Below are 26,910 nucleotides of genomic sequence, written 5' to 3'. Positions count from 1 at the left end.
GTCCGACGTGTCGACGTGCATGTTTGCGTTCGAAGCGTTTGGAAACGGATGAGGAGAAAATCAGGTGAACGATTTGACTTTCAAATCAGAGGCGATAAAAACAGGAGCAGAAACAAAAACAAACCGAGACCAAAGTTCAGCTTATCTGGATCAGATCCGTCCAACGCTGCTCCCGTTATTATTTACCTAAAATATCCCAATAGTTGATGGGAATTTTCTGCAGCTTTGTTTCTGAGCTGACTGTTGCATCGTTTGTTGATTTAAAACAAAATCCTCTATCAGCTCAAACAGTCGACTTAAAGCTCCGACTGCAAAAACACAAAATCCTACCAAGTATTTCTGTCTGGTTTCAAGTGCAAATTTCTCACTATACTTCAGATAAGACAAAACTAAGTAACTTTTCAACAAGCTTGGAGCTTGTTTTGAGTAAATAATCCATTAATATTGCTGAAAATACTAATTTCATTGGCAGATTATTTCATTTACAACATGAGAAAAATGTCTTGTTATAAGGACAGAAAGATTCGTCCGCCTGGTTTATTCCTGCGGCTCCCAGCTGGACGCTGATGCAGCGTTTTTAAAATTCTGCTCTACATTCACCTGAGAAAGGAGAAGAAATCCATTCTGGTCACATTTAAAATGACAACAGAAGTAAAGGTGGATGGGAGACCCAGCAGCCTAATGGAGCCAGAGCAGCAGCAAGGCAGGAAGCTTCTGATCAGGAGATTATCGCCGGTTCACATCTTAATTACCGTCTTCAGCCTCAGATAACGAGCAGCTGCTGATTTTATTGGATCATCTGCAGACGATCCACTGATATCTGCAGCTGATAATCCGTCGTTTCAACGTCTCATTTCATCCCAACGGACCAGCAGCATCAAAACCACCGTTCAGAAATTCACGCCGCTTCAACTTTTCCACATTTCATCATTTTACAACACAAGTTCACTTTATGATTTTCAGCCTTTAGGGAACTAAAAAGTCTCACATTTTACTGACCAGTGAACGCACCATATGGAAGACCTAATGAGTTACTTGGCCACGCCCCCAGCTATATTGGCTCCGCCCACGTTAGTGTCATTTTTCTAAATTTGCGGGGGGAGTTGAGCTTTGTCATTTTAAAGTTTATTTTGTACAAACTTTTAGCTGAAATGATGGAAAAACGACAAGTTTCATTTTACGCTGCTGCTGTACAAACAGATGCTGTCCGCACCATTCAGCTCAAACTGGACAAGCTTGGTGGTTTTTCTTTTTTGTGACTTAAATATGAAAAATATTCAGTCAAAACAAGTTGAAAAATAAACGTATATGAGATTATTTAAGATGATTTGCTCCATAAACACTCGGAGGTCGGCGTTATTTAAATTAAATCCCAGAGATGTTCGTTTTTGAAGCACAAATCCAACATCTAAAAGCTTTAAAGAGCTGAATCTGCGCCGTCACTCACTCGTCCTCGCTTGTTTTCTCCTGCTGGCTGCTGATATAAAGCCATTATTCCCCCAATCAGAGCTTAATTATGTCAGTTATTGTGTGATGGTAATGACTGCAGCTCTTATCTCCTGTTTCAATCCCAGAGATCAGGACTGATGGATGCGAGAGAAAACAGGCTGGAGTCGTTCTCGAGCCACTTTCACCGGGCATTTTTTCCACTTCCAACAAACAAACAAACAAACAAACAAACAAACGAACGAACGGCGTTCCCAGAACAGGCTGAGACTCACCGCCACGCCGCTGCTGGTCTGCGTCTCCCTGTAGGTGAAGTTGCAGACGGCCCAGGCCAGGTAGTAGGTGGACATGCGGGGCGTCCGGGCGAAGCGGTTGGTCACCCAGCCGTCCTCGTCCGGCCAGCTGCTGTCCACCGGCATGTTGGACAGAGACGTGTACTGCGGGTCGTGGCGGAGGCTCAGGGAGAAGGTGGCCTTGTAGACGGGCTCGTCGAAGCAGGGGAAGGCCTTCCGGGCGTGGATCGGGCTGAACTGGGTCACCGCCAGGTACCTGGACAGGAGACAGAACATCAGCACCAGAAGGTCCAACTCATCCTGGACGTTCTCCAGAATCTACAGATTCAGCTGTAGAAGCGGAGCGGTTCTGATCCAAACGAGCCTCAGGTTGGTTCCACTGCTCTGGACTTTATTAATGTCAGCAGCAGTAAAAACATTTTCCTGTGATTCTGATGAGAAAAATCCGTCAACACAAACCCACAGAGACTCAACCCGGAGTTCCTTTAATAAAACTCAGACCTTCACTGGAAATTACAGAACTTCACACTCCGTCTGCCAGATTTCACCTTTTTTCCTTATTTTATCTCCTCTGCTTTCATTCAGTCGCCTCTCTGACCTCCTCTGTTAGAGACGGAGGTCTGTGTCAACATGGCCGCCGCCGCCGGGTCCAGCAGCAATCATCTCCACAATAAAAACGTTTTGCCTTTTTCCGCCAAACACAGAGGAAAAACACAGAGCAGCTCCTCCATCTGCAGCGGTTTTCTGCATCACATCTACATCCAAACAGATTTCATTCCGTCAACCTGACCGTGACCTTTGACCCCAGCAGGGAGAAACAACATCTTATAGAAAACCTGAGCAAACAGAAGCAACAAAACACTGTCAGGATGTCTGACAGTGTTTTGTCACCATTACAGAAAAACAAGATCATGAATATCTCAGCAGTCTTCATAACCGAGCCCACCGCTTTCTCCTACTACTCTCCAATTTTACATTATTTGCTGCCATTTTGACTTTTTACTCTATGCTTTCATAAAGTGCCTTCACTGTAAAAACACAAAATCTTACCAAGTACTTTTGGTCTAGTTTCCAGGTACACTTGAAAGAAGACGAAGCTAAACAAAAAGTTTGTTTTAGGTCAATAATTCTTTAAAGTTGATTAAAATTATTAGTTTTATCAACTGAAAAGAAAAAAAATTGACCGAAAAGCTGCTGACATTTTATTACCATCAAGGTTTCTCCTGTTAACCGTTTAATTACAAATAAAAACCAAAGTATTGAAGGTAAAAGTTGTCATCCATCAGTAAAAACTAAACTCACCAAAATGTTTAATAAACTTGTGTTTCGGTTCGTTAGCTGACTAATCGTAAATTGGGAGTAATCCGGTTTAAACTGGAGCAGAACCAAACCTTCATCCTCACTCTGCTAGTCGTGACATTTAATGTTCAAACAAATCTGAGCCACAGCTCATGAAATCAAATAAAGCCTGGAATTAACCAATCAAAGGTGATTTTACTGCTTAGTTCAGTTTCCTCATGCTGGATTAGCTGCTTTTCATGAATGAGCCTGATGAGTTTAAAGCCAGGTGACCAGCAGCTCCGTCCAGTCGGACTCAGCGGGACGCATCGTGTTGGCGATGCATGGTGTGCATGACCTCTGCATGACCTCTGCAGAGCAGCAGCAGTCCAGCCCGACGGCCCACTGTGGATCTGCTGTGTGACATTTACATCACATCCAGAAAGACTTTCAACCTGATAATGCAGCAAAGATGGAGATTCAATCAACAGAAGCCAACAAAACGCTGGAGAAGTTGAATGATTTCAACTCTAATGTGACAAAAAGTAATAATACAAGATGTGAGAGCAAAGTAAGATCAGCTGTAAATAATAAATTAATTCATCACATGATGAATTAAAATAAGACCAATAATTTATCGTTTTTCTTTTCTACATGATAAAAGTTTTAGTCTGGTGTTTTGGTCTCATCTAGCCCTTTTTTCATTTTATATATTATTTATTTTGATATTTAAAATGTCTTCCAGTTCAAGTATTAAATGTTTGTTGGAATTTAAACTTCATCGATCTTTGAGAATGTGTTAACATGCCATTACCGTTATATTGCTAGAAAATTGTTTCAAAACTACGATATTATTGTGTATGGCGATGACCTTTGGGACAGTTTACCGTCCAGCTGAATGTTAGGAACGTGTTGGGAGGACGGATCGGACTTCATGATGAACGAGACGCTTTATGAGGAGACCAGAGATGAATGGAGCTGATCGGTCAAAGAGATCTACCTCAGCTGCTGCTGCAGCAGCTGCAGCAGCAGCTGTGTTCCTCTGTGACTCTCCCCCCAGCTGAAGCAGTAATCCAGAGCTGGATGAGTTGATGTGGATCAATACTGACCTCTCCACTCTGCAGCGCGGCTGTCAGAGAGCAGTCAACCCAACATGGCCGCCAGCTGAGGCTGCTTCTCAACACTAACCGTCCCTGAGTGTCTGTGGAGCCACACACTGCAGGGCGGTCCACAGGTCCCCACAGTCCCACTGCAGGGCGGTCCACAGGTCCCCACAGTCCCACTGCAGGACGGTCCACAGGTCCCCACAGTCCCACTGCAGGACGGTCCACAGGTCCACACTGCAGGGCGGTCCACAGGTCCCCACAGTCCCACTGCAGGACGGTCCACAGGTCCCCACAGTCCCACTGCAGGGCGGTCCACAGGTCCCCACAGTCCCACTGCAGGACGGTCCACAGGTCCCCACAGTCCCACTGCAGGACGGTCCACAGGTCCCCACTGCAGGATGGTCCACAGGTCCCCACAGTCCCACTGCAGGACGGTCCACAGGTCCCCACAGTCCCACTGCAGGACGGTCCACAGGTCCCCACAGTCCCACTGCAGGGCGGTCCACAGGTCCCCACAGTCCCACTGCAGGACGGTCCACAGGTCCCCACAGTCCCACTGCAGGACGGTCCACAGGTCCCCACAGTCCCACTGCAGGACGGTCCACAGGTCCCCACTGCAGGATGGTCCACAGGTCCCCACAGTCCCACTGCAGGACGGTCCACAGGTCCCCACAGTCCCACTGCAGGACGGTCCACAGGTCCCCACAGTCCCACTGCAGGACGGTCCACAGGTCCCCACAGTCCCACTGCAGGACGGTCCACAGGTCCCCACAGTCCCACTGCAGGACGGTCCACAGGTCCCCACAGTCCCACTGCAGGACGGTCCACAGGTCCCCACAGTCCCACTGCAGGACGGTCCACAGGTCCCCACAGTCCCACTGCAGGACGGTCCACAGGTCCCCACAGTCCCACTGCAGGGCTCCCTCTGAGTGGGAGCCACTCTGCAGAATCACTTCACAACTCAGGAATATCCCGACTATAAGAACTAAAAAACACAAAGCAGGACATTTGATTTGTGGAGATGATTTGGTGAGAACACGGAGGAACAAGGATGTTTCAGTAGTTCGTTAAACGAGTTGTAAGGTCCGAACTGATGATGGGAGTTTTCTCTACTGAACTTTGAATCTTCGGTCATCAGTTTGGTTTCCACGGTGATCAGGGATTTAAATAAAGGTTAATAATAAAATCAAATTCAAAAATACTTTATCCCAAAAGGACATTAAATGGTATAACTCATAGCATCTAGTATCTTCAGTCATTGGACGACATCATCAGTTGTTAGCTAGCACTGCTAACCCACCTCCTTTGCTTTTGCCGCTGCTCTTTAATCTCTGCTATTGGGTGGAGTTGTTGGAGTAGGGGATCAGTCTTTATTATGGATGGAAGAGCTGGACCATCTTCCTTCTTCTCAACTCCTCTGGGGTCAAAGGTCAGGTATTATATGGGCTTTTGAGATGCCAATTAGCTGCTCTGAGTTAGAAAAACACCTTGTTGCCATGGATACGCATCATAGCTCCTTCAATGAACCAATGGCCCAACCAGTTCTGTTCCTCCAGCAGTTGATGATGTTGGGTGTATCATGACTTCGTTTGTTTGTTCATTTCTGATTTGACAGTTTGCTCGAGTTTTTCCAGAAAGTTTTTTTTCTGTGGTGTTGAAGCAGAAACTCCTCAAAAAATCAGCGATTGAAAATGTTCACCTTCACATGCTCCTTCCAGGCCTTTATGTTCTCCAGGAGGAGTCAAGCAGCAACAATCCAGCTGAAGTACACTTATGGTAAATATTTGCCTGTAAGAGAAAATGGCTGCTATTACAGCAGCTTTAAAGTGCAGCTCACGGTGAAGAGAGCGGCGATACGGAGCCTCATTCTGCGATTCCAACGACCAAACCAGGAGATCCGGCAGAAAGACGAGCGACTCACCAGCTTTCTGTGCTTTTTGCTTTTTTAAAGTTATAATTAAGCATCTGTGTTGATAAATTAGAAGCCATCAATCCATCACCAATTTCAGAAAATAAAAGCCACTGTGTAAATCCATCACACAGTGAAATGTTTCAACTTTCATTTCAGGTAACCAGAGTTCTGGCTCACAGAATGAAAACACAAAATTCAACATCTTAGATAATCAGAATATTATGAAAACGTTAAATATTAGAAAGTCATGATGCCACGCCCTAATCAGCTGATTAAAACACCTGGAAAGGTTTCCTGAGTGACCGTCTCTGTCTGGGTCAGAGGTCATGGACAGCCTGACCCGGTCATAAAACGTCCTAAAGAGTCTGGCTGTTCACAAAGTGATGCATCAAAGATATTCATAGAAAGTTGAGTGGAAGGAAACAGTGGAGTCTTCCAGTGTAACACGAGCGTTCAAAACGTTCACATTTTTACTGATCTGATGTAAAGTTCTGACATGTCTTCCTTCTGAGAATCAACAGAATTAAAGCCTGAAATATTTCACTCTACCTGTCATAGATCTATAGCATTGAGCTTAATGTTCTGAAATGTTGCACTTTTTCATGATATCCAGATTTTTGGAGCTGCCTCGTAGTGAAACGGGGAAGGTGACCTCCTGACCCCTGGACTCGGTGCTCTTCATCATTCAGGTTGCATGGTGCTGCTCGTCTTCATCTTCAGCAGTCGGTTTGCTGGTTTCATCCCAGCAGGACGCCGCTCTGCCGCTGCAGCTAAACTCCAACATGCGGCATTATGATGCAGATTCCTGCTGCAGTTTCACACTGCAGTTAAAGTTCAGTCAGATCTTCATTTCCTTCCACAAAGAAACTCAGATGCATTAATTAGTTTTTGCACCTCGTGGGTAATTTTCCTCAGAATAAATGGGCGCTAATTTGGAAGATTATTCTGTTGTCTCCTGGTACAACATTAATTATAGTTCCAGGGATGGAAATCTGCTCTCTCTCAAAACCACTCGGATGAATCTGGCAGTTCGCCATGCACCGGCACGCTGACAGTTTCTAGTCATCCTCGCTTTAATTGGTCCCTCCTTTGACCATCTTCATCTCGTTCGCCGCCTTTCGATCGGGGCTCTGCTGCCAGAACGCCCATTTTAAAGCTAAAGCCTGTTAGAAATACCAGTTATTTATTCTTACATGTTTTTAAAGTCTCAGCTTAGCAGAACGTTCAGCCTGCCTCCCGAATAAATCAGTGAAAGTTGTTGCTCTAAATGCTGACAGAACTTTTAATTGGTAAACAGCAAATGCTGCAGATTTTTAGAGAACTATAAGATTTAATATCAGTTAATTATCCTGGTTTATTGTTCCAGTAACTTACTGCTGTTGCTTTACAATCCCCTCTGGTTAAAACTCAATTTATGTTCCATTAAAGACGTTTAGCAGAGGAACCAAGCCATGAAATATGGAATAAAGGTTTATTTCTGAACGTCTAATAAATAGAGTCAGAGTATGTTTTAGTTTGAAGATGAAACTGGTCTGGTGTTTGCGTCCATCCACCTAAAGTCAGCAGCTAGCCTCAACACCTGCAGGTTAGCAGGCGATCGTTTCATTGGGTTCTCAAGGTTTTGGAGATGAACTACTGGATCCTGTTAATGTGTAAACTCTTCATGTGTCCAGGAGTCTTTAACCTTCCTGTGGTCTTAGGGCAACGCTCAGGAGAAGAGCAGCAGATGTAACTGGTTGAACAGTGGGGAAGCAATGGGGTTGTTCCGTCAGACTGTCAGTGCCCGTAACAGCACACACAAACTTACAAAATTGCATCTGGGTCGATGCTGCTGGACTGAACACTGGGTAAAAAGCTTGTTGGGTCCAAATGAGCCCGTCTCTAAAGACAACGGGAGCAGAACACAGAAAACCAAACAACAATGTACGATGCAAAGTTGTGTTAATCTATTTATATTTTATCTAGAGAGGGCAGCATTTCCTGTTGAGAAAAGTAAACAATCTGCAGATGTTCATTAGACTGTAACGAGCGCAGAGCAACCAGATCAACTACCAGTTTTAATCCAAATCCTTCACAGAGAAACAGGAAGGTTGAAACAGGAAGGTGTAAAGTATCTGCCAAGTCTGTGCGCATGCAGCTGATGTGCAGAAAGCAGGATTAGCTGGATAAGTTGCCTCTCTACCAGGGCCACAGTGATTCACAAGATCTCTGATCTGATGTTGGTCCCAAAATGACTGGTTGGTTCATCTCCAGTTAGAACAGGTTTAAACTGGTTTCCAGTTCAGAGCCAATCTCTCTGATGGTTCCAGTTTAGAACAGCTGAATGACGGAGCGTTGTGTCCTTCAGTGAATCAAACAGAATCTGACTGAACTCCTGATCCAGTCCCAGATTCCTGTGAAGCTGATGAATCAGCAGCAGCGCCGCATCGCGCTGCGCCGCCGCGGTCGTTTCAATGCAGCTCCCAATCGCAATTTGATATGTTGCTTAAAGCGATCAGTGTGTCCACTGTGTGTGTGTGTGTGTGTGTGTGTGAGATAATAACAGCGCTGACTCAGCAGTTTCTTCACATCTCTGATTGTGAACAATTCATTCGATCTCGGCAGGAAGTGATGTCATATCCACTTCTCCACTCGCGTTCAGATTAAGCAGAGTATCACTTCATGAATGTGTGTGTGTTTGCCAGTCAATCAGGATTATTGTTAGAACAGGCGTTACCGTGGCAGCAGGATGTCACATCGTGTGTGTGTGTGTGTGTGTGTGTGTGTGTGTGTGTGTGTGACAGGCTCATCCTCCTCCTCTCTAATAGATCCTCTCTTTATCTCGTCCCTCTCAGGCTCCCTCCATTATTCTCTCCCTCCGCCTGCCTCTCTCTGTTTATTATTCGTCTCTTCCTCCTCCTCCTCCTCTTCCTCACCTCTCCACAGCTCCTTTCAATTTGCTTCTCTGCATCCGTTTATCCTTCCCTCCTCCCTCATCCTTCCTTCTCATTTTCAGATTTCCTTCCCTTCTTCATGCACTCCATCGTCTGAGCGTAATCCCTCCTCTTCATCACTTTGACTCCTCTTATGTTTTTTCTTCTTCACCTCCGTTGAGGATTTACTTCTTTTTTCACCTTCGCCTGGCTTCACTCGTTCCCTCCTCCTCCTCCTCCTCCTCTTCCCTTTGACAATCCATCCATTTTTATTTATTTTACACATTTTCTTCCCAGTCCTCCTCATCCTTGTCTCTCGTTTCCACTCATCTTTTTTACTCCTTTTCTTCTCTGGAACGTTTTTCTTCCACAAGTTTGTTAGAAAAGACGAACATGAAGAACTTTTTCCCGTTTCAGTTCCACTTCTTTCCGTTTCTGGTCCCTGCCACAGATTCTCTGTAAAGCTTGGGTACGGACTTTGACTAGACCTTTGTTTTTACTAGTGTTTGAACATACAGTTAGAGACATTCATGTCAGAATGGCCTAGTTAAAGTCCAGACTTAAATTCAACTGAGAATCTCTGAGATTAGACGAGTCTCTAATGAAAATGTTCATCCTGTAGTCAGTCGGAGCTGAAACAACCCAAAAATGCAGGCCACACTTTTCAGATTTCACTTCAGGAAAATCCATTTAAACAGAAAAACCTGCAGCGGATCTGGAGAGAAAGCTGGAAGTGGATTTAAACACAGATCAAATTGTGTAAAGACGTTTGTTCTCTTCCTCCTCTCAGCCCGGCGGAGCAGAAAGAACAAACTTTAGAGGATTTCTCCCTGAGGCGCCGACTGACGGCGAACGGGAAGAACTCGATTTAAACAGGAAGTTGTTGGGAAGAGGAACTGCGGCTGCAGGGGGCGGAGCCACCGCCACTTCCTGCTCTGATCCCTTCCTCTCAGGCCGGAGGATGAAGGTGAGGATGAGGATGCTGTGAGGAATTGAATTAAGTTTCATTTCATGGCCAATTTCAGGCAGGATCAATTCTGCCTAACCAAGCGAAGTTATGGACATCGTTTAGCGTGTGGGAGAAATTTCTGGGAAATTAGTCTGACGATCCGGCCAGGAAGACTCCGGGACCATCCTGTTCTTCCTGCCAACGTAGCGCTGCTGCTGCTGGGCAAAAGTTTTAAACTGCTCTTCATCCCTGGAGTTCCTCCAGTCTGGAGGAGAACATGAACTTTGACCTGTCCTAAAATCATCACCATCCACTGTGTGTTCAAAGTAGGAGTTTTGTCAAATTTAAATCAGATTTATCGTCTCTGATCATCTCTGGTTCTCCAGCTTGATGCCTACAAATGAGAAACCAGGAAGCACTGAGGAGTTTAACGGAGAAACTGATGGGAGTATTTTTATCTGGAACAAAATCCCCAGAGAGTCAGTAAATATTTCACAAACCTTTTTGAGCAGTGAGTAAACGGTTCTGCATTTCTCCTCCATGGACCAAATCGACAGTCCGTCTCATGTACATCAGTTTTATGGACAGAAACACAACAAGGTTCCCCTTCGGGACTTTTGTGTGTAAAAACTAAAAATGTGATTGAGTTCATTTTTAATACCTTAATCTATGTAATTAATCAAAATGAATGCATTAGAATCCCAGCCATTAACTTGTTGCTTTAATTATGAATTATTCTCATTTCTTCTGGCAGGCAGACAACCACAGCCTTTAATCTGTGATGCAGTTTATTCCTGATGTAACTGAGGTTTTTCTCCTTACTGTCACCAAGTGCTGCTTAAAAGCAACTGTTGGCTTTTTAAATGTCTTCAGAGGAGTATTTTCTTTAAATCGCTCAATTCAAAACCACCTGGAGCCAGAATACTACAAAGTGAATTAAAGGAAAGGTTCCTCGTCCAGCTGATGGTTCCTGTTCAGCTCAGACAGAAGAACTGAGCAGAACTAAACTGGTTTAACTGGACTAATTCATTCTCCTCCATCAGCCTCACAAGTATTTAAGCTAATCTCACAGAGGGTTAGCGTTAGCTGGATGGCTGCATCAAGCTAATCCTGAAGCTAACACACCCCTCAGCACTGCACAGTCCCAGAACACACAGGAAGTTCTCCAGGAAAATTAGATTTAAAACTGGATTTTCCAACAGTTCCAGTAAAATACAGAAGAATCCGGTTTCTATAACAAATCAATAAATGTTTTCTGTTTTAAGAACTGGAATAACTTTAATGGCCAAGATTATGAACAAATGATGAATTTCACAGGTTTGCAAATGGAAAAGCTTAGAGGAAATAAGATATTTCAGCCAAATTTATTTTCTTCTAGATAAAGAAAATAGAATTTTGTTGAGGCTGCAAAGTGTGTGATCATGAACCATCCAATCAATGATCAGATTCTTAGAACTAATTAATGCCTCGGGTGCCATTACCGTATTTTCTGCACTATAAGGCGCACCTAAAACCTTCAATTTCCTCAAAAGCCGACGGTGCGCCTTATAATCCGGTGAGCCTTATATATGGACCAATATTGAGCCACAACAGGTCTAGCATCTACGGTAAGCAGCCACCGACTTCATTTTCATCCGTAGAAGAAGAAGCACGCAGTGCATGCTGGGATAGTTGTCAGAACGCTGGTTTGTTAATAAAGTTTGACTGACCTATCTATCTACCGACCATCTGATCCAATAGATGGAAGTAGTGCAACATTCATGGATGCAAGCTGCCGTTAAAACCTAAAGAAGAAGAAGAAGTACCGACCGTCTAGAATCAGGTCGTCTGCAGGACATTTAGCACCACGTTCTCCACCAACATGCTGTACGCGAACGGACTGGGTCACACCCGGCCCAGTCCGGAAGGCTCTCCTCACTGACCGGAGTCGGACTGTTTTGTTCACATTCTTTATGTCAACAAAGTGGCTTTAGACATTCATCGGGGTGCTTCGACTAGGGTTACCATGAGACCAGCCCCTATACATTTAAAGCCAGGGGGGGAGAGACAGGGACTGTGGCGGCAGCGTGTCGGTTGGTCTGTGTTACCCAGAAAGCAGGTGGGCACAATATCGCAACACCAACACCGTGAGTGAAACAACGACTGGGGCAGACTACTATATAAAGTACTCGGGGACCAGTTCTTTATTATTACACATCCACATTTGTAGAGTATGGAACAAATCGCGTCCCATTTAGGTTCAATATGGGATGGGTGGGAACCCCAACTGTAGCGTCTATTCTATGCGCCTTATAGTGCAGAAAATACGGAACTTTCTCCTTCTGAACAGAAAATGAAGTTACAATCCAGAATCAGCAGAGCTTCAGGTTTAACAGCTGGAAACCAAAGATCAGGTCTGAACCTGAACCTTCAGAGCCACATAAAGACGTTACAAATTCGGCCTTCTATCAGCTCACAAACATTTTCACCATTAGGGACTAACGTCGCAGAAAGATCTAGAGAAACTCATCCATGTTTTTATCTTTAGTTGCATTGATTTCTGCAGCAGCGTCTTCACAGGTCTGACTAAAAAGTCAGAGAATACACTATAAAATATTTCTGTTAGAACCAAACAGAGAAACAGCATTCAGCTTCTATGCTCCACATATCTGGAGCAAACTTCCAGAAAACTGAAAAACAGCTGAAACACTGAGTTCCTGGAAATCAAGTCGCCTTTGACTCATAACCAATAAATCAACACGTTTCCTGTACTTAGCCACAGAAATGTTACGTCTTATTTTACTTCTAACCATGTAAAACATTTTTAACTATCTTGTTGCTGAAAATGTGCCACATAAGTAAAATTGCCTTTTTTTCTATCTATATTTTTAATAACTGCAGAGCACTGGAGCCACTGGGAACAAAAATTATCTCAAAATTTAAAATGTTTTCCTCAGAATTTCAACTTTTATATCATAAGTTGGGGGAATGATAGTCTGCATTCTTTCTCTTTTTCCCAGTGGCACTAATCGCCTTCTGTAACAAATACACCAATGATCAGTTGCAATTTATTTTTAATAACTATACAGCATCATTTTCATATGCTGTAAATTTGACTTTAGTGTACAAACTTATTTTTAATTTGTGTTTTTACATTTTTACCTTGGTGTGAACATGCATGCAACAGAAAGTTATTCACCAGATAATAAATCAGAAAATCCTTTTCCTGTTTCTGGTCAGTTATCAGAAATGTTTTGATTGTTTCAAGATGGCGGCTAGAAAACAGCAGCATGAACCAGGGAGCCTCAGAGCGCATTAATCATCAGCTTTCCTCTGATAAATTAGGATTCTGGCTTCCCATATTTTCCCAGATTATCTCCAACAAATCCGTCCAACTGCTGCTCTCTCAGCATCGCCGTGTGTTAGAAAAATCTTTATTCTGCTGGTGTAAACACGCACTGCGCAGCTCAGAAAAGGCCGTTTGTCTTTCATACGACATTAAACCAATCAGGTCGTGCACGGAGCGGACAGTGGGCAGGTTTCCCCTCAGAAGCTGCGTTTAACTTTAACTCGCAGCTCGTTGTGTGGTGATCGAGCCGCGCTGGTGCAGCAGCTGCCACATCGATCCCACATCGATCCCAACACATGCTGCCGGGGAACATGGGAAAAGTAAACACACACACACACAGGAGGGATCTGATTGGTGCAGTTTCAGTTCAGTGTGTGCCAGAACGACTAGCAGAAAGGAAATCAGGCCTGATTTAATTTTTCTAACAAACTGCTGGTTAAAAAAAAAAAAAAAAAAACCATGGCAACCGGGACACGAACTAAGATAAAACCAGTTTTTACATCGGTTTTATATCGCCTCATTATATCCTCCCTCCTCTTTTTTCACATCATCGCCTGCAGGCGACAGAAATATGATAAAGAAAAAACACGTTAGACCGTTCCCGTCATCCTGACCTGCAGATCAGGTCAATCATCAGAGCAGCAGAAATTAAATTCATCTGTTCAGCAGCAAAACATTTTTATACTCCTGGATGTTTTCACACCGACTGAAAAGCATCAGTGGTTTAAACCGCAGCCGGTTTCCTTCATTTACTCTGCAGTGTAGAAGAGGAACGGAAGACCAACAGACACAACAGTCACGATGAGAACGCTGCCGATTCCTAACGTAAAAAATGAAGGATAAATAAACACAGAGACTCTTAATTTTAAATCAGTTAGACACAAACTCACCTGGATAAACTTTGTTTATATACGAACAAAACATTAACAGATGGAAATGAAAAGCAAAACAACAACTGCAGATTATTTGGTAGTTTGTAATCCAACAGAAAAAATTTAAATTACATTATTCTAATCTTTGGATCAAAGAATACGGAGATAATTTCCTGCCAAAATGTTGTAAACAAATAAAACTGTACGGAGTTTAAACTGATCTCCAATCACATACGGAACAATCTGAAACTACGGAAAGTTTCTGCCAAAAGTCAATGAAGTATTTACTCCACTATGAAAACAGGGGGCGCCACCGAGACAACTGCCAATAACATCTATAGGAGAATTTCCAAAAGTTACAGTAAAATCTGGTTCTAGTTCATGTATGCGAGAGCAGAGCGGTTCATATGAAGGAGCGACACTTTGTTTGTAAAATAAGTTTTATCTGTGTAGAACATTATGGCAGGAAATTAACTCCATACAAACTATCAGACTTTTATCAAACTTAAGGAAAATGCATCAAATATGTTGAGTGATGCATTTAGAGAGTAACAAATGTGTTAGTTTTTTAGTTTAAAAAGGATTTAATATACAGAATTTATTTTTGTTTATTTGGTTTTTGTATTTTTTGACATTTCAAGTCATAAGTTAGTTGGCAAAAAAACAAAAATTAAAACTTTACCTTGCACTCTAAAGTCAAGGTAACAAGTCTATTACTGGTTTATAACGACCTGTTCAAGCTTCACTAAACGTCTTTTGATAAGCTGTGAGGATATTTCAGGTTCTTCCAAAATAAAAGCACTTCCTGTTTGATTATTCTTGTATTTTTCAATATAATTTTTTTTTAGATTATGGAGATTCTTATGAGATGAAACATTTGTTGAAATGTAGTTTGTTTTATTCAATTGTGACAGAATGAGAAAACGTTGCTCATGTTTTATTTGGGATGTAAACATTAATAGCAGCTGATTTAATGAAGGAATAAAGATTTTTACTGCAACGTCTTTCTACTTGATCTTTTTAAGTTCCATTCATTACATGTCAATAAAGTAAACTAATGGGATAAATATTGTGTTTTATAAGTCGGACCGTATTCCCTGGAGGTTTGTAACACATTGACTGAAATGTTCTGACTGTTGATGATAATGGTTTTAAAATGATAACCTACAGCGCTGCAGCGGCTCAGGCAGGCGACGCAGCACGAAGCTGAAGTGGGAGCGATAATTTCACCTATTAGAGGGAAAACACAACCTGTGGAGACAGCATGTTCCTCTGAAGCTTCCTTAAGCGTTAATAACTGTCTGCTGCTGATGTTTGCTGTTATTTCTATCAGATCGGTTCTGATTGCTGTGATCGCCCAGTCGGACCGGGTCAGCCTGCTGCCTGTTTAATGTCCGATCACGTTACTGTAGAGACGGATCAGAACGACGACGGTTAACGTTGGACGGTCCTGCTTCGGTTCTGATCCGGTCCCGTTCTTCCTCTCTGCTGAACAGAACCCCATCAGCTGCTGTCTGACTGGAGCAAACAAGCAGCAGCTTCTTGGCAGGTACAGGACTCCGACTCATTAGCACTAATTAACACATTACTGAGCTAAAAAAACATGGCTGCTCCAGCACCGTAAATCCAACTTACAATGAATGTTTTCATCACTTTCAGCTGGAAACTAAACTTGGACGGCTGGTCATTTGTGTTTTTACAGCTTTCCATAAAGCTAGCAGGAAACCAGTTACATCCATGATAAAAACTGAGAAAGTATTTTTTTAAAAAGAACCTAACTTAACCGAACTTATTTTGAATTTTGCGATCCTTCAAAATGTACCTACAGTAAAAATAAGTTGATGGAAACACAGCGAGTGGATGTTTGCAGGCCTCAGGCTTCTGGCTGTACGTCAGTAAACTATGAACTGAGACAAACTCCAGAGTTAGCAGCTGCTTACAGGAAAGCGGCTGGCAGGTTTGTGTTGCATTGTGGGATGCGGTAGAGTAAACTAACTAAAATAAGGCTCCTCTTCCAGCCTGACTGTCAGGTGAGGTTTAGTTTTTAAAACCTCACCTGAGAGGACTGAGCACCAAACTCATCATCTTTATCTGCAGATTACAGTAAAACAGTCAGTAAATAATCTCAGTCTGCTGCCGAGTCACAGCCCAGCTACGAGCAGCAGATGATTCAGTGATCCGTCTGAGGCGTCAGCTGCAGAATCCTCACAAAACAAACACATTTTAGATCAGAAACACAAAGCAACAGCCAATCAGGAGCCTGGAAACTGGATTCAAGCCAATTAGCTGTTTGGGTACAGAGCGCAAACACACACACACACACACACACACACACACACACTCACACACACGCGCATCAGCTCAAAGCCGGTTTCCCATCAGCCCCTTGGGGACCAGATCTGACTTAGAAACAACACAAGGGCTTCTGGGAATTTCATAAAGAGGGAGTGAGAGAGTGTGTGTGGTCTGACAGCTGCAACACACACATTATGGTGTGTGAGAGTTAATCAATGTCGTGGGTGTGAGGCTGTGACCTTTTCTAGTTGAACCACCTGCTGCTCTGTGTGTGTGTGTGTGTGTGTGTGTGTGTGTGTGTGTACCGTTTCTCTCGCTGCAGGGTGTAGGAGCTCCTGAAGAATCCCAGCAGCTCGTCCTCAATGGCGGCGTCGAAGCTGACGTTGAGCCGGTACAGCCTGCCGGGCTTCAGCTCACGGTGCAGAACCACCACGTACATCTGATTGGCCGGGAAGGGGAAGTGGCGGTGGACGCGCATGACTCCGCCCCCCGGTCTGTTGGCAGGCCGGCCGCCGGCGCCGCTCTCGGCTGCCACGGAAACCCGGTCCACCTGAACAGAGGAGGAGGTTTGGAGTTCATCGTCTGTCAAACATCCTTCATGTGTGACTTTTCTAACTCTTCACTGACGCAGGAGAGTTAGCAAACATCTTAAAGAACAAAACTAAACTTTAAAAATCATCAATGGTTCATGTTCTGAAATAAAACGCTCAAGGAATAAAATGTTTAATTTCCTCAGATTCAAACATTTCAACCTGTGATATTTCAGATCAACTCACTGACATGAAACCTGCTGAACGCAACCAAACATGGCATTTTACCCCAAAACTAAATAAAATGGTTTAAATTCCCCTTTTAAAACAGAAAACTGCATTTAATTTCATTTTAAAACTTAAGTTTCTGTCTGATTTGTCCCGACTGCAGCACGACAAACTACATGTTGTTGGTTTTCAAGTTGAAAATAATGATAAAAGCAACAGTTTGCTCCATGCTTAGATACATATCATGAATGCATTATATTTTAAATATCTATAATAAAATAGAAATAATGTGCAATATTTTTGTTCTTCATCTGAATTAAAATAAACAACAGGTCTGTGTTTGGTGATTCCCAGAACAGCGCCCTCTGTTGTTTGGATAAACTACGACAAACTGCAACATTACTAACCATTTAATCTCCCAGCTGTTCCTCTGACTGGCGGACATGTTGCTGAATCCAGTGACAGATTTACACAAATAGCAGCAGAAGGGAAAAGTTGTGCCTTTGTGAGCTCAAACTGACCATAAGATGAAGAAACAGAAGCAGTGAGAGCGAGCAGAGAATCATGTGACAGCAGCGCAGCGCCGCCTCATTACGGGCCCAAAGCCTCACAGGTGCTCTCACCTGCCCCGGCTGATTAGACCGCAGCTCAGGTTCAAGCTGACTGGGGATTGGATGGTAATTAAATGAAATGTCACCAAACTCGGAGCACGAAGGAGAAAAAAAATCATCAAAGCAAGCAGGTGCAAAGTAACTAACAAGATGGAGGAGAGAAGCGGCTCTCCCACTCAGTCCTGAGCGGTTTAATCAGCGGCTGAGAGTGAACCGGGCTCCGCGGGTCAGCTGGGTGGGCGGAGCAGGACCCAACACTTCACACAAAAAAAATCTAAACTGCTTCTTTTCAAGTGTGAGACGATGCAACAAGAACAAGGAGCTGCTTTCTAAAATTAATCAGCTTCTGAGTTTAAAGTCTGTCCCTCACTGAAGCGTTTTCTGCCTTCATCAGCTTCTCTTCCTCTTCAGCCACTTACCGAATCTAGCTAACAGTAGAAGGAGCCGCCGTCGGGTTAAAAACCCAAAAAGTATTCATTTTAAACATATCGGTTTACATAATATTGATTCTCATTTACTTATCGATTGAAATTTTTTGCTAAATCAATGTTAAAAAGTAAAAAAATCTGATGTCCGTCGGCGTCTATTTTGAAACTACGCCGAACGCCATGACGTCGCCACGCAGACGCTACTGCAGCGTACGCATGCGCGGAAAGCACCACAACAAAGAGGAAACTACAAAAATGAAAGAGATAAAGTCAACCGCCCCGTCCTCGTTGAAGGCAAATATTCAGTCAAATTTTGTGTTTTACTTAAGGCTAAGCTTAGCATGAGGTTTACAGTATGGAAGGTTCGCTAAATGAAGACTGAAAATTTCGGGAATACCGCAAATATGCTGAGTCAAGATGCGCCGTGATTGGTCAGAAGTTTGTTGCCATACTTTACGTAGAAATGAGCTCAGACAGCGATGTTAACATTTCCGGTTTAATCTGTTTTTTATATAACTACTCTACAATCATGTCCACATACATGACTGTAGAGCATTTATCCACAACGGCATAGTAGGTCCATTGTACATAGGAAAAAGGAAATTTTCATCATTTCCATCAAAAAACCCAGAAATTGTGTGACCAATTTACAATTTTCTTTTAGAAAAAACATTAACATTTCTGGGTTTCAAAAGGTAAACATTTTATATTAAAAGATGCAAATAAAACAAATATTTTTTTAAAATAAGAAAATAAAAATTTTATTGCCTACAATGCAATAACAGCATTCCTTTTGTGAATGCTTGAATCTTTGTAGCAAAGGATTCATCTGCAGCTAAAATATATTTACAAAACAATTCCACGTTTTTATTCAAAATGTAAAATGTACATATTTTTGTACAGTTTTGGCTTAATTACTGCTCTAAATGTTATTAACAAAAAGAAGCAGCACACAGTTAATGATAAATCAGTTACTATTTACTGCTACTATAACCGATTACTAAATTAGTTTAATTATTTCAATAATTGATTCATTACAACTAAGCCCTACAAGGTACTAAAAGACGCACACCACACTTTTCAGAGTCAGTAAAAGGAATGTGCTTCCTGATTCTGCTCCACTTTGAATTCGATCCTTTCCTGCATTTCCTCCTGAAATCTGCAGCTGGTTCACACCGAGCCCGCACCGCAGCTCTGAACGCAAACAGAGAAACAAAGCCGAGCCTGGTTTTACTCGCTGTGTACTCTCTGTCTGACCTTCTTACCGAAATACTCCTGCACTGCTAATATTTACTTAAGACTGGCCCAGTTACGGCGCTCCCTGGAGCCCAAACAGAACATAAAACGACGCAGATGTGGTTCTGAAAGCCGGCAGAAGGAAGGATCAAACCTCAACCACTTATCAGCCAGTAATGAAGCCCACATTAACTAACTGGTGTTACTGGGACGGGCTCTTCCCAACCTCTGCATCCAATTAGAGGCAGAGTGCTGCTTGGTCCCGCAGCACGGTGCGTTCAGGAATGGGTCGATGAGGACAGAGGCGCTGCTGACACGGAGAGGAAACGTTGGGATTAAACGGATTTGTTTCAGGCTTTTCTGCTGAGTCAGCAGCTCCGAGGCGCCTTCAAACGCCTCAAATTGCTTTTTAATTTGGCCGGACTGTCAGAGACGCTCCCCGCTGGAAACATGGTCACGTTTCTGGACACAACTCTTTATTATCCCGGCTGTAAAAACCTGGAGCTGCTGGTAAAGAGCCACTGAGGACGGCTTGGTGTGATTCAGTCAGGATGGGAGACGCCGTGGGGAGCCAGGTGCTTCAAAACTGTCAAAAATATTCAATAAGTTACAAACAGAGACTGTGGTTTAAAACCAGTCATCACTTCTTTAGTTCTTGCTTTTAATCAGGAAGACTTAAACGCTTTTGACAGATTTCTATTTCAATTTCAGTTTGATCCTCGTCCCTGCATGTTGACGTATTGAAACAACTTGAAAGTGAAGGACGCAGGAAGGGTCACTGCAAAAAAAAAATCTGACGTTTTTTTCTCAGAATTCAGTTTTTTTTGTTTTGTTTTTTTCCATCAAAGTTCAGAATTTAATCACAAAATTCTGAGATTCAAGCCTGGATTTGGAGAAAAAAACTCTGAGAAAAAGTCAAAATTCTTAGAGAAGCCAGAATTCCGAGAAAAATTATTTTACATTTTCGAAATACTGCCTGTTTTATCCACAGTTTTTCTCTTCACGTCATTGTTGTTTTGTTTTTTTTCATTTGTAAGCAGTTATGAGGCAAAACCTTAAACTGCTGCTGCGCCAGTTACTGAACAAGTTATTGCTAGGTAACCAAAGTTGGGGGGAACTTGAAGCTGCTTGTTACCCAGCAGGTTGTTGCTAGGCAACCAAAGAATGAGTGAGTTGGTTGATTCCACCAACCTTGCTTAGCTAAGGTTGAGCGACTTAAGCCTTCCCTCTGGCTACATCTCCCAGAATGCTGTGCGGTTCTGGATTGGAATTCAATAAATATTCTATATTTTGAATATTCTATTAGGCATATCAATCATTGATATTGATGAAATGTCTACCGATATTGTTTCTGATTTGTTGTCCAGCCCTATGTCGCCTGTTATGAACGCAGCCTAAGCTAACAGATTTGCTAACGGATCCCTGAAATTTAGCTGGTTGGTTCAGAATAAACTGCTGTAGAAAAGAAAAAAAAGGATCTGACAGAAAATATGAATTGGGTTTCTCTATTTGGATGTCACTTCAGCCAGAAGTATTATAGGATGACTTGGATCAAGGTTGATTCGTGGCCCAAGTTCAACTGAGAATCTGTGAAAACATCAATCAACCGAGAGCAGAAGAAGAAGAAAAGCAGCGCTGGCTGTCAGATTGTCGTGCTCCAGCAGCCTTTGGTTTCAGACTCCTGTCACTGAAAACTCTCCATCCTAAATAGATTTGGTTTGCGATCACAGGAGAGCGTACGCTGACATTCCTGTCGGCCTCCGTTTGAATAATAATAAATCTGACGGCTCCGTCTGACCCGGTAATGAACCGCGGCCCGGCTGTAATGGAAAAACGATAAAAACGCTGCTTTAGGAATCAGCCAAGGTTAGAGCGGTGAAGTTGCTTCCCAGCAGCCTCTCTGCACTTTCACCGTCCTGTCAGATCAGCTGACCAATCAATACGCACGTTAAGACGGGCCGGGTGTTAAAACACCAGCACCGGGGATCCGTGATTTAAAGGGCCGGAGCGTCCCAGCCGGAGGACGGCAGGAACGCGACCGGAGGAAGCAGAAATGAGAGCGGAAAGAGGCGCCGCTTGTTCATTATCATTGACATGAGCTGCACCACCGGCTGCCTGCAGGGCTTTCCTTTCATTTTAAAAAGGTCAGCAGAAACTTCTCCGCTTTTTTCCCTGGAATCGCTCGAAAATCCAAAGATTTCAACATTTTTCTCCTCCTCCCCCACCAGCTGCTGCTATATTTACACTTTTTTTTTTTTTGCTTTCTGGGTTTATACATGGCGGCCATTTACCTTTTCAGACTGCATTAAGTGTGAGGCCACCTTAGGAGGGCTGCCTGGTTCCCAGCAACAGCCATTAATTCACCTGCAGCCGGACACAAACACCAGGCAGGCCGCAGGGCTCCTAATTGGCCCTGGCCCAAATTAGACACATTTATCCATCTCTCACATTAGCCCAGATGAGCGCTGTGAAAAATCACGTTGCCGCGGCGTTTCTCCCAGGCGCTCTCCTGCCATCCCACTTCAGGCTGAAGCAGCAACTTTGGCAGCTAATTAGCCTCGTTAGAGGAATCTGGGAGGCCGAAAGTGGGAATAGGGTTTCTTTGTTTGGGGTTTTCTTCCAGACGCAGACATCTGGCTGAAAACACACTCTTGTTTGGGAAAGCATCTTAAGGAAATGCTTATGAAGGCTTCTGCTGCTGTTTTAGCTCAGCTTCATTTAAAATGCATGAATACACACTCAGAAGTCGCAGCATTTTATGATGCAAATCTGTAACTAAAGTAAGGTTTAAGTTTGGCTTTAACTGACAAATACCAGCGTTTTGTTCACGTTTGGTTGATTCAGGTCACCGATGATGACGATCCGTCTTTGCACATCCTTCCTGGTGGTCCAAATGGGTCAGGACAATGTCCTCGTATTGCCACAAAAATTCAACTTCATTAGGTAGACCTTGCTAGTAGTAGCAGCTATCAAAAAACGGGGACAATGTGATCATTAAAGAGAATCTATTGTGCTTTCTTTTAAAACAAGCTAGAATAGCTGAAATCCTTACCCGTTTTGCTCAAAATGGTTCTCAGATAATGAGGTTTTAATCTCCTCACTTCTGCTTTTTCTGCTCTCCTTTCAGAATGAAATATTTTAGGGTTCTGTCACTTTTATGCAAATAAGCTCTTGCTGGCCACACCCCCTACCTAAATGTTTACTCACACTTTATACACATGAAAATGGATGCAGAAAGCAATTTCTGGATAGCACTTTGAGCTGCTTTTAGTATGAAGGGTGCTTTATAATTTTGATTGACTGATTGATTGATTATCAAACTATCCAGTTTTTTTATAAATACTCTTCTATGTGTGGACAAAGTCTAATAATGATGTGGGCGGAGCTATGCTTGGGTTGCTAGGTAACAGCGCAGTGTTACAGCACAGTGTTACCTAACAACACTGCGCTAGGTGCAACAAGCCTCCAGATTCATGATGTTTTCTACATGACAAACCTGAACAGTTTATTCAACTATCCAACTTTTAGGCAAGTAGCAGAAATAACAGCGTAGATGTGGATTTGGTCAGGACATAATTAAACAGAGATAAATGAGGTGGCAAGGGACTAAATGATGATATAATTGAATTGATATGCTAACTGTTGAATGAAGTAAAATATGATAAATGAAGAACAAGTTCATGTTTGAGACGTGAACTTCAGCATGATTTGGTAGTGAACCATAAACACGAATTCCTTGTTTTTTTAACCTGAATGAACTAAACTTAATGTTGGTCCCATTGTAACCTAAACAAGAATCAGTTCTGACTGGAAAGGTTTTTACAGAATGGGGTCACTGGTCTGGTTCAGAAATGTCACCAACATGATTCCCACTGAATATTTCACAGAAGACCTGATCACTTAGACGAAACGACCCATTCAGGGGATTATAGAAAGATATATAAAGGGTTAAAATGTGTTTTTTTTACTGTAAATGTTGAATTATATCTCAATACAGTCAATAAAATACGGCTAAAATATCAAAAATGGTGTCAGTCAAAACCAAAACTTTCTCAGGATGGATGAACAATTCAAAATTAGCTCCAAATACAGTGGTTTAAAATACATAAACGAGGTTTGTTGTGATTGACTTTAACTTTCCCTTTTCATTCAAAATAATTTACAGTTTTGTTTGAATTTCTGAGGCAAATTTTTAACTCGCCATGTAATGGAAGTGTGTCTCCAGCCTCTGGACACTGTTTGCTTTGGAAAATAAATACAGTTCTGAATCAGTTCATGCCGTCATAAATGCTGCAACCTGCTGCTGTAAACAGGAGCGTAGGAGACGGATGAACAGATCCAATGAATATTTATTCTGCTGGGGAGTTCAGCATCAAAAAAGGGAAGACATAAAAACTATTTCCAAGTATAAGAATTATAAAGTTTTCATAAACAAATGTACAATTAGAATTTCAAGATTTATTGCGAAAGATTGCCTGCGGGATGTGAAGTTTATTTCAAGACAAGTTACCAAAGTCGTAACAGCTCCAAATTTTACTCAGTAAAGTCAGGATTTATTGAACCATTATGGTTCTCGGTCTACTTAAGTTTACCGTCTCTGTGCAAAGTCACATCTGGACATTTGAGGCGTTGAGCCTTGTGACGTCATGCTCTTCAGAAAGCAACCCACTCCGCCATGACGGACGTTAAAACAAACTAGATGCACAGTAACAGCTAAAGCTAGTCAAAAACAGACAGTACGTGGCCTAATGTTTCACTGTAAAATAATCTAAAGTTTCTGCGCGGTCTGCTGCACAAACCAGGCAGGTCAGTTTCTAAGCCATTTCCAAATTTTCTAAAAACTGCTGTCTCTGACCGAAATGCATATTGGAAAAAATCAGTCACTTTGTTCAATGTAAACTAAACGTTTTATGGAAAACATTTTAATAAGGAGGCTTCAATCGTAAGAACTGGTATTCGTATTTTTGGAGCGAACATCATAAGATTAACATTTATACTTCTTTTGTAAGATTAGTAACATGAAATCAAATGTTGCATTATGGAGATGGTTAATCGTTGGTAACATGGAGAAAATGTCACACCATCATGTAGCCTACCGTGTATGAAAAAAACGGGTTAGCATCTAGACTTTTGGATGCTTAACTTTGCGCCAGACGTAAGAGAAACAGCATTTATGAATCAGTGGTATAAATCATGTGGCGTGAATTAAGACAAAATCGCCAATTTTATCAAATCAACAAACATGTCAGAAGGGAGAAGTTATGGCTAATTTTCCAAGCTAGTTATTCTAAACTTTTGTAAAAACAAATTAGCTTAACTGCAACAAGTTGAAGCCAAGGCTATAATGGGAAAAATAATCAGTCGCTGCCTTCAATACTCTGTCATCATGGCGCCTCACCGTCATTTGGTGATAGTTGCAAATGGTCAATAAAACCACATTTTTAAGCTTTAAAAGACTGAATGTAAGGTTCTAGCACAGAATCCATCAGGTTAAAAGTGCTCTGGAACAATTGGTCGCCTTAAATCTACCTGGATTGGGTTTGAGGAAGCTCAAGATGTTTTCAGGAGTTTACTCTGCACCAGACGTCCTCCCATAAGCTGAGTTGTTGCAGACACAAAGTTTGCTAACCTCCCTTGAGATTAGAGGAAATTCAGGCCAACGTACCTCGAGGCGGTCGGCGTGCAGCACGATGAACCTGGTGGCGTTGACACACTCCAGCTCGATGCTGACCTCTCCAGAGAAGGTGAAGTTGTCCATGTAGACGGCGAGGCGCAGGTCGTAGTGCCGCGGCCTCACTGACCCCGGAAGCCGGGAGTTTTTCCACGGCTGGACCACCTCTTCATCCCCTCTGTCTCCCATCCTCTCCCCTCTGCTCCCGTTGAGTCTTCCCGACCCTCCGGACCCTCTGGAACCCGTCTCCCCTCTGCCTCCACCGCGATCCCGTCCACCGCAGTCATCGAAGCGGACGCTGAGCGCCACGGCCACCGCCGTCACGATTATGAGGGTGATGATGGACAGGGCGAAGCCCAGAACCAGACGCTTGTGCACCGTGATGTGGCGCTCTGTGGTTCGGGGCCGGACCACCACCGACTCCGCCCACTGGTCGGAGAGGCCGCGGCCGTTCCGCATGGCGCCGGGGCTGCTGTCGTTGAGTCCCATTGAGCATTAAACGTTCCTATGGAAACCAGTTCAGAAAATCATTCATCTACGCTCCGATCAGACTGGTGATGGGTGATTGAGCTGCTTGCTTGTTGGTACGACCTCTGACCTAACTGTCGGACAGTGATGAACGTCCTTCAGTACTGACCCCTTCTTACATTTCAGAAAACAAACCTGACAAGCCAGGATGGATGAGATGGTCGTGTGCGTTTTGGTTTTGCGGCGAGAAGAAAATCAATGCCTCATGGCTCGATTTCTCCTGTACAGGACACTGAGAGGGAGAAAGACGATGAGGAGGAGGAAGAGGAGGAGGTATGCTGTTGAGAATGTGGATATCCAGCGAGAACACCATCCATAGAGTCTCACAGGAAACCAGCTGCCGAAGCTAAATTAGAAACCTCCACCGGAAAAATACTCAGTTTTCCTGAGTTTCTTTTTTGCAGAAGTTGCATCAAAACAACAGAAAGGATAAAAGAGTTCAGCTGAGTTTTACACGTCCAACATGAGAGACCATCAACCAAAGCTTCATCAAACGCAGGAGACCCAAAGCTTCGGCTTATTGTCCGCAGGTGGCTGTAAAGTTAATTTGCTCAGAGTTAAAGCTCCTCCAGACCTGCAGTAAAGCATAAATAAAGCCCATTCGGACCCTCTTGGGTTTAAAACGATGACACAGCTGGAGATTAAAATGCCTTCCTGAACATTAAGGTCAGCGTGGAGCTGTTGAGTCAGGACTTTTAAATTAGATCAAAATCTCATTTACCAACAGTTTGCGTCATAAATTCATTCTAATAGAGACAAAAGCTACATTTCTTCAGGCTTTCAGTTAAATTTTTTAGTTGGAAAAATTTTAAAACTACCCAGATGAGTACTTTAGCATTGTCTGCCCTTATTAGAAATAATCACAGCATTTAGTGCCAATATGTGGCGCTTAATAAACCTCACTGCAGGCTCTGGTTCACAGTTTCTTCTCTGGAGAGGTTTAAGTGGATAATTTACAGCCAGCATGTGGGTTTATTTCAGAGGAGGAGACCGTTCACTCCTCCCGCCTCGTGTGGCAGATGGATTGAAATGGGATTAGAATCGATTGATAATCAGGATTAAAACTAACTGAAATGGGCTTAGAACTGATTGATAAGCGGGATTAAAACCCACTGATGAATGGGATTAAAACTGACTGATAACCAGGATTGAAAGGGTTGGACAGCAGGGGTTGATTTTGATTAAAATGGGATTAGAACTGAAGTTAAGAGACTCGGAATGTATCAATAACTGGGATTGACATTTATTGAAATTGGATTAGGGTTTATTGATAACAGATTAGATTTT

At 43.0% G+C, this 26,910-nt stretch overlaps 1 protein-coding gene across 1 annotated transcript in view; it reads right to left on the bottom strand.

Annotated features, from left to right (window-relative positions):
* LOC148152539 (thyrotropin-releasing hormone-degrading ectoenzyme-like) overlaps positions 1–26,281 on the bottom strand; it is a 45,505-nt gene extending 19,224 nt beyond the window's left edge. The window contains exons 1-3 of the mRNA XM_088003543.1: positions 25,090–26,281; positions 16,697–16,941; positions 1,722–1,995 (exon numbers count right to left, since the gene is read on the bottom strand). Coding sequence (XP_087859669.1) covers positions 1,722–1,995; positions 16,697–16,941; positions 25,090–25,584 — 1,014 coding nt within the window. The 5' untranslated portion in view covers positions 25,585–26,281. The remainder of the gene's footprint in view (positions 1–1,721; positions 1,996–16,696; positions 16,942–25,089) is intronic.
* Positions 26,282–26,910: the final 629 nt, after the last annotated feature.

Source organism: Poecilia mexicana, unplaced genomic scaffold (assembly GCF_051168715.1).
Source record: "Poecilia mexicana isolate PSO_F unplaced genomic scaffold, ASM5116871v1 scaffold_23, whole genome shotgun sequence".
Taxonomy (NCBI): domain Eukaryota; kingdom Metazoa; phylum Chordata; class Actinopteri; order Cyprinodontiformes; family Poeciliidae; genus Poecilia; species Poecilia mexicana.
Note: the sequence above shows the minus strand (reverse complement) of the source record. Positions and strands in the feature narration are given on the sequence as shown.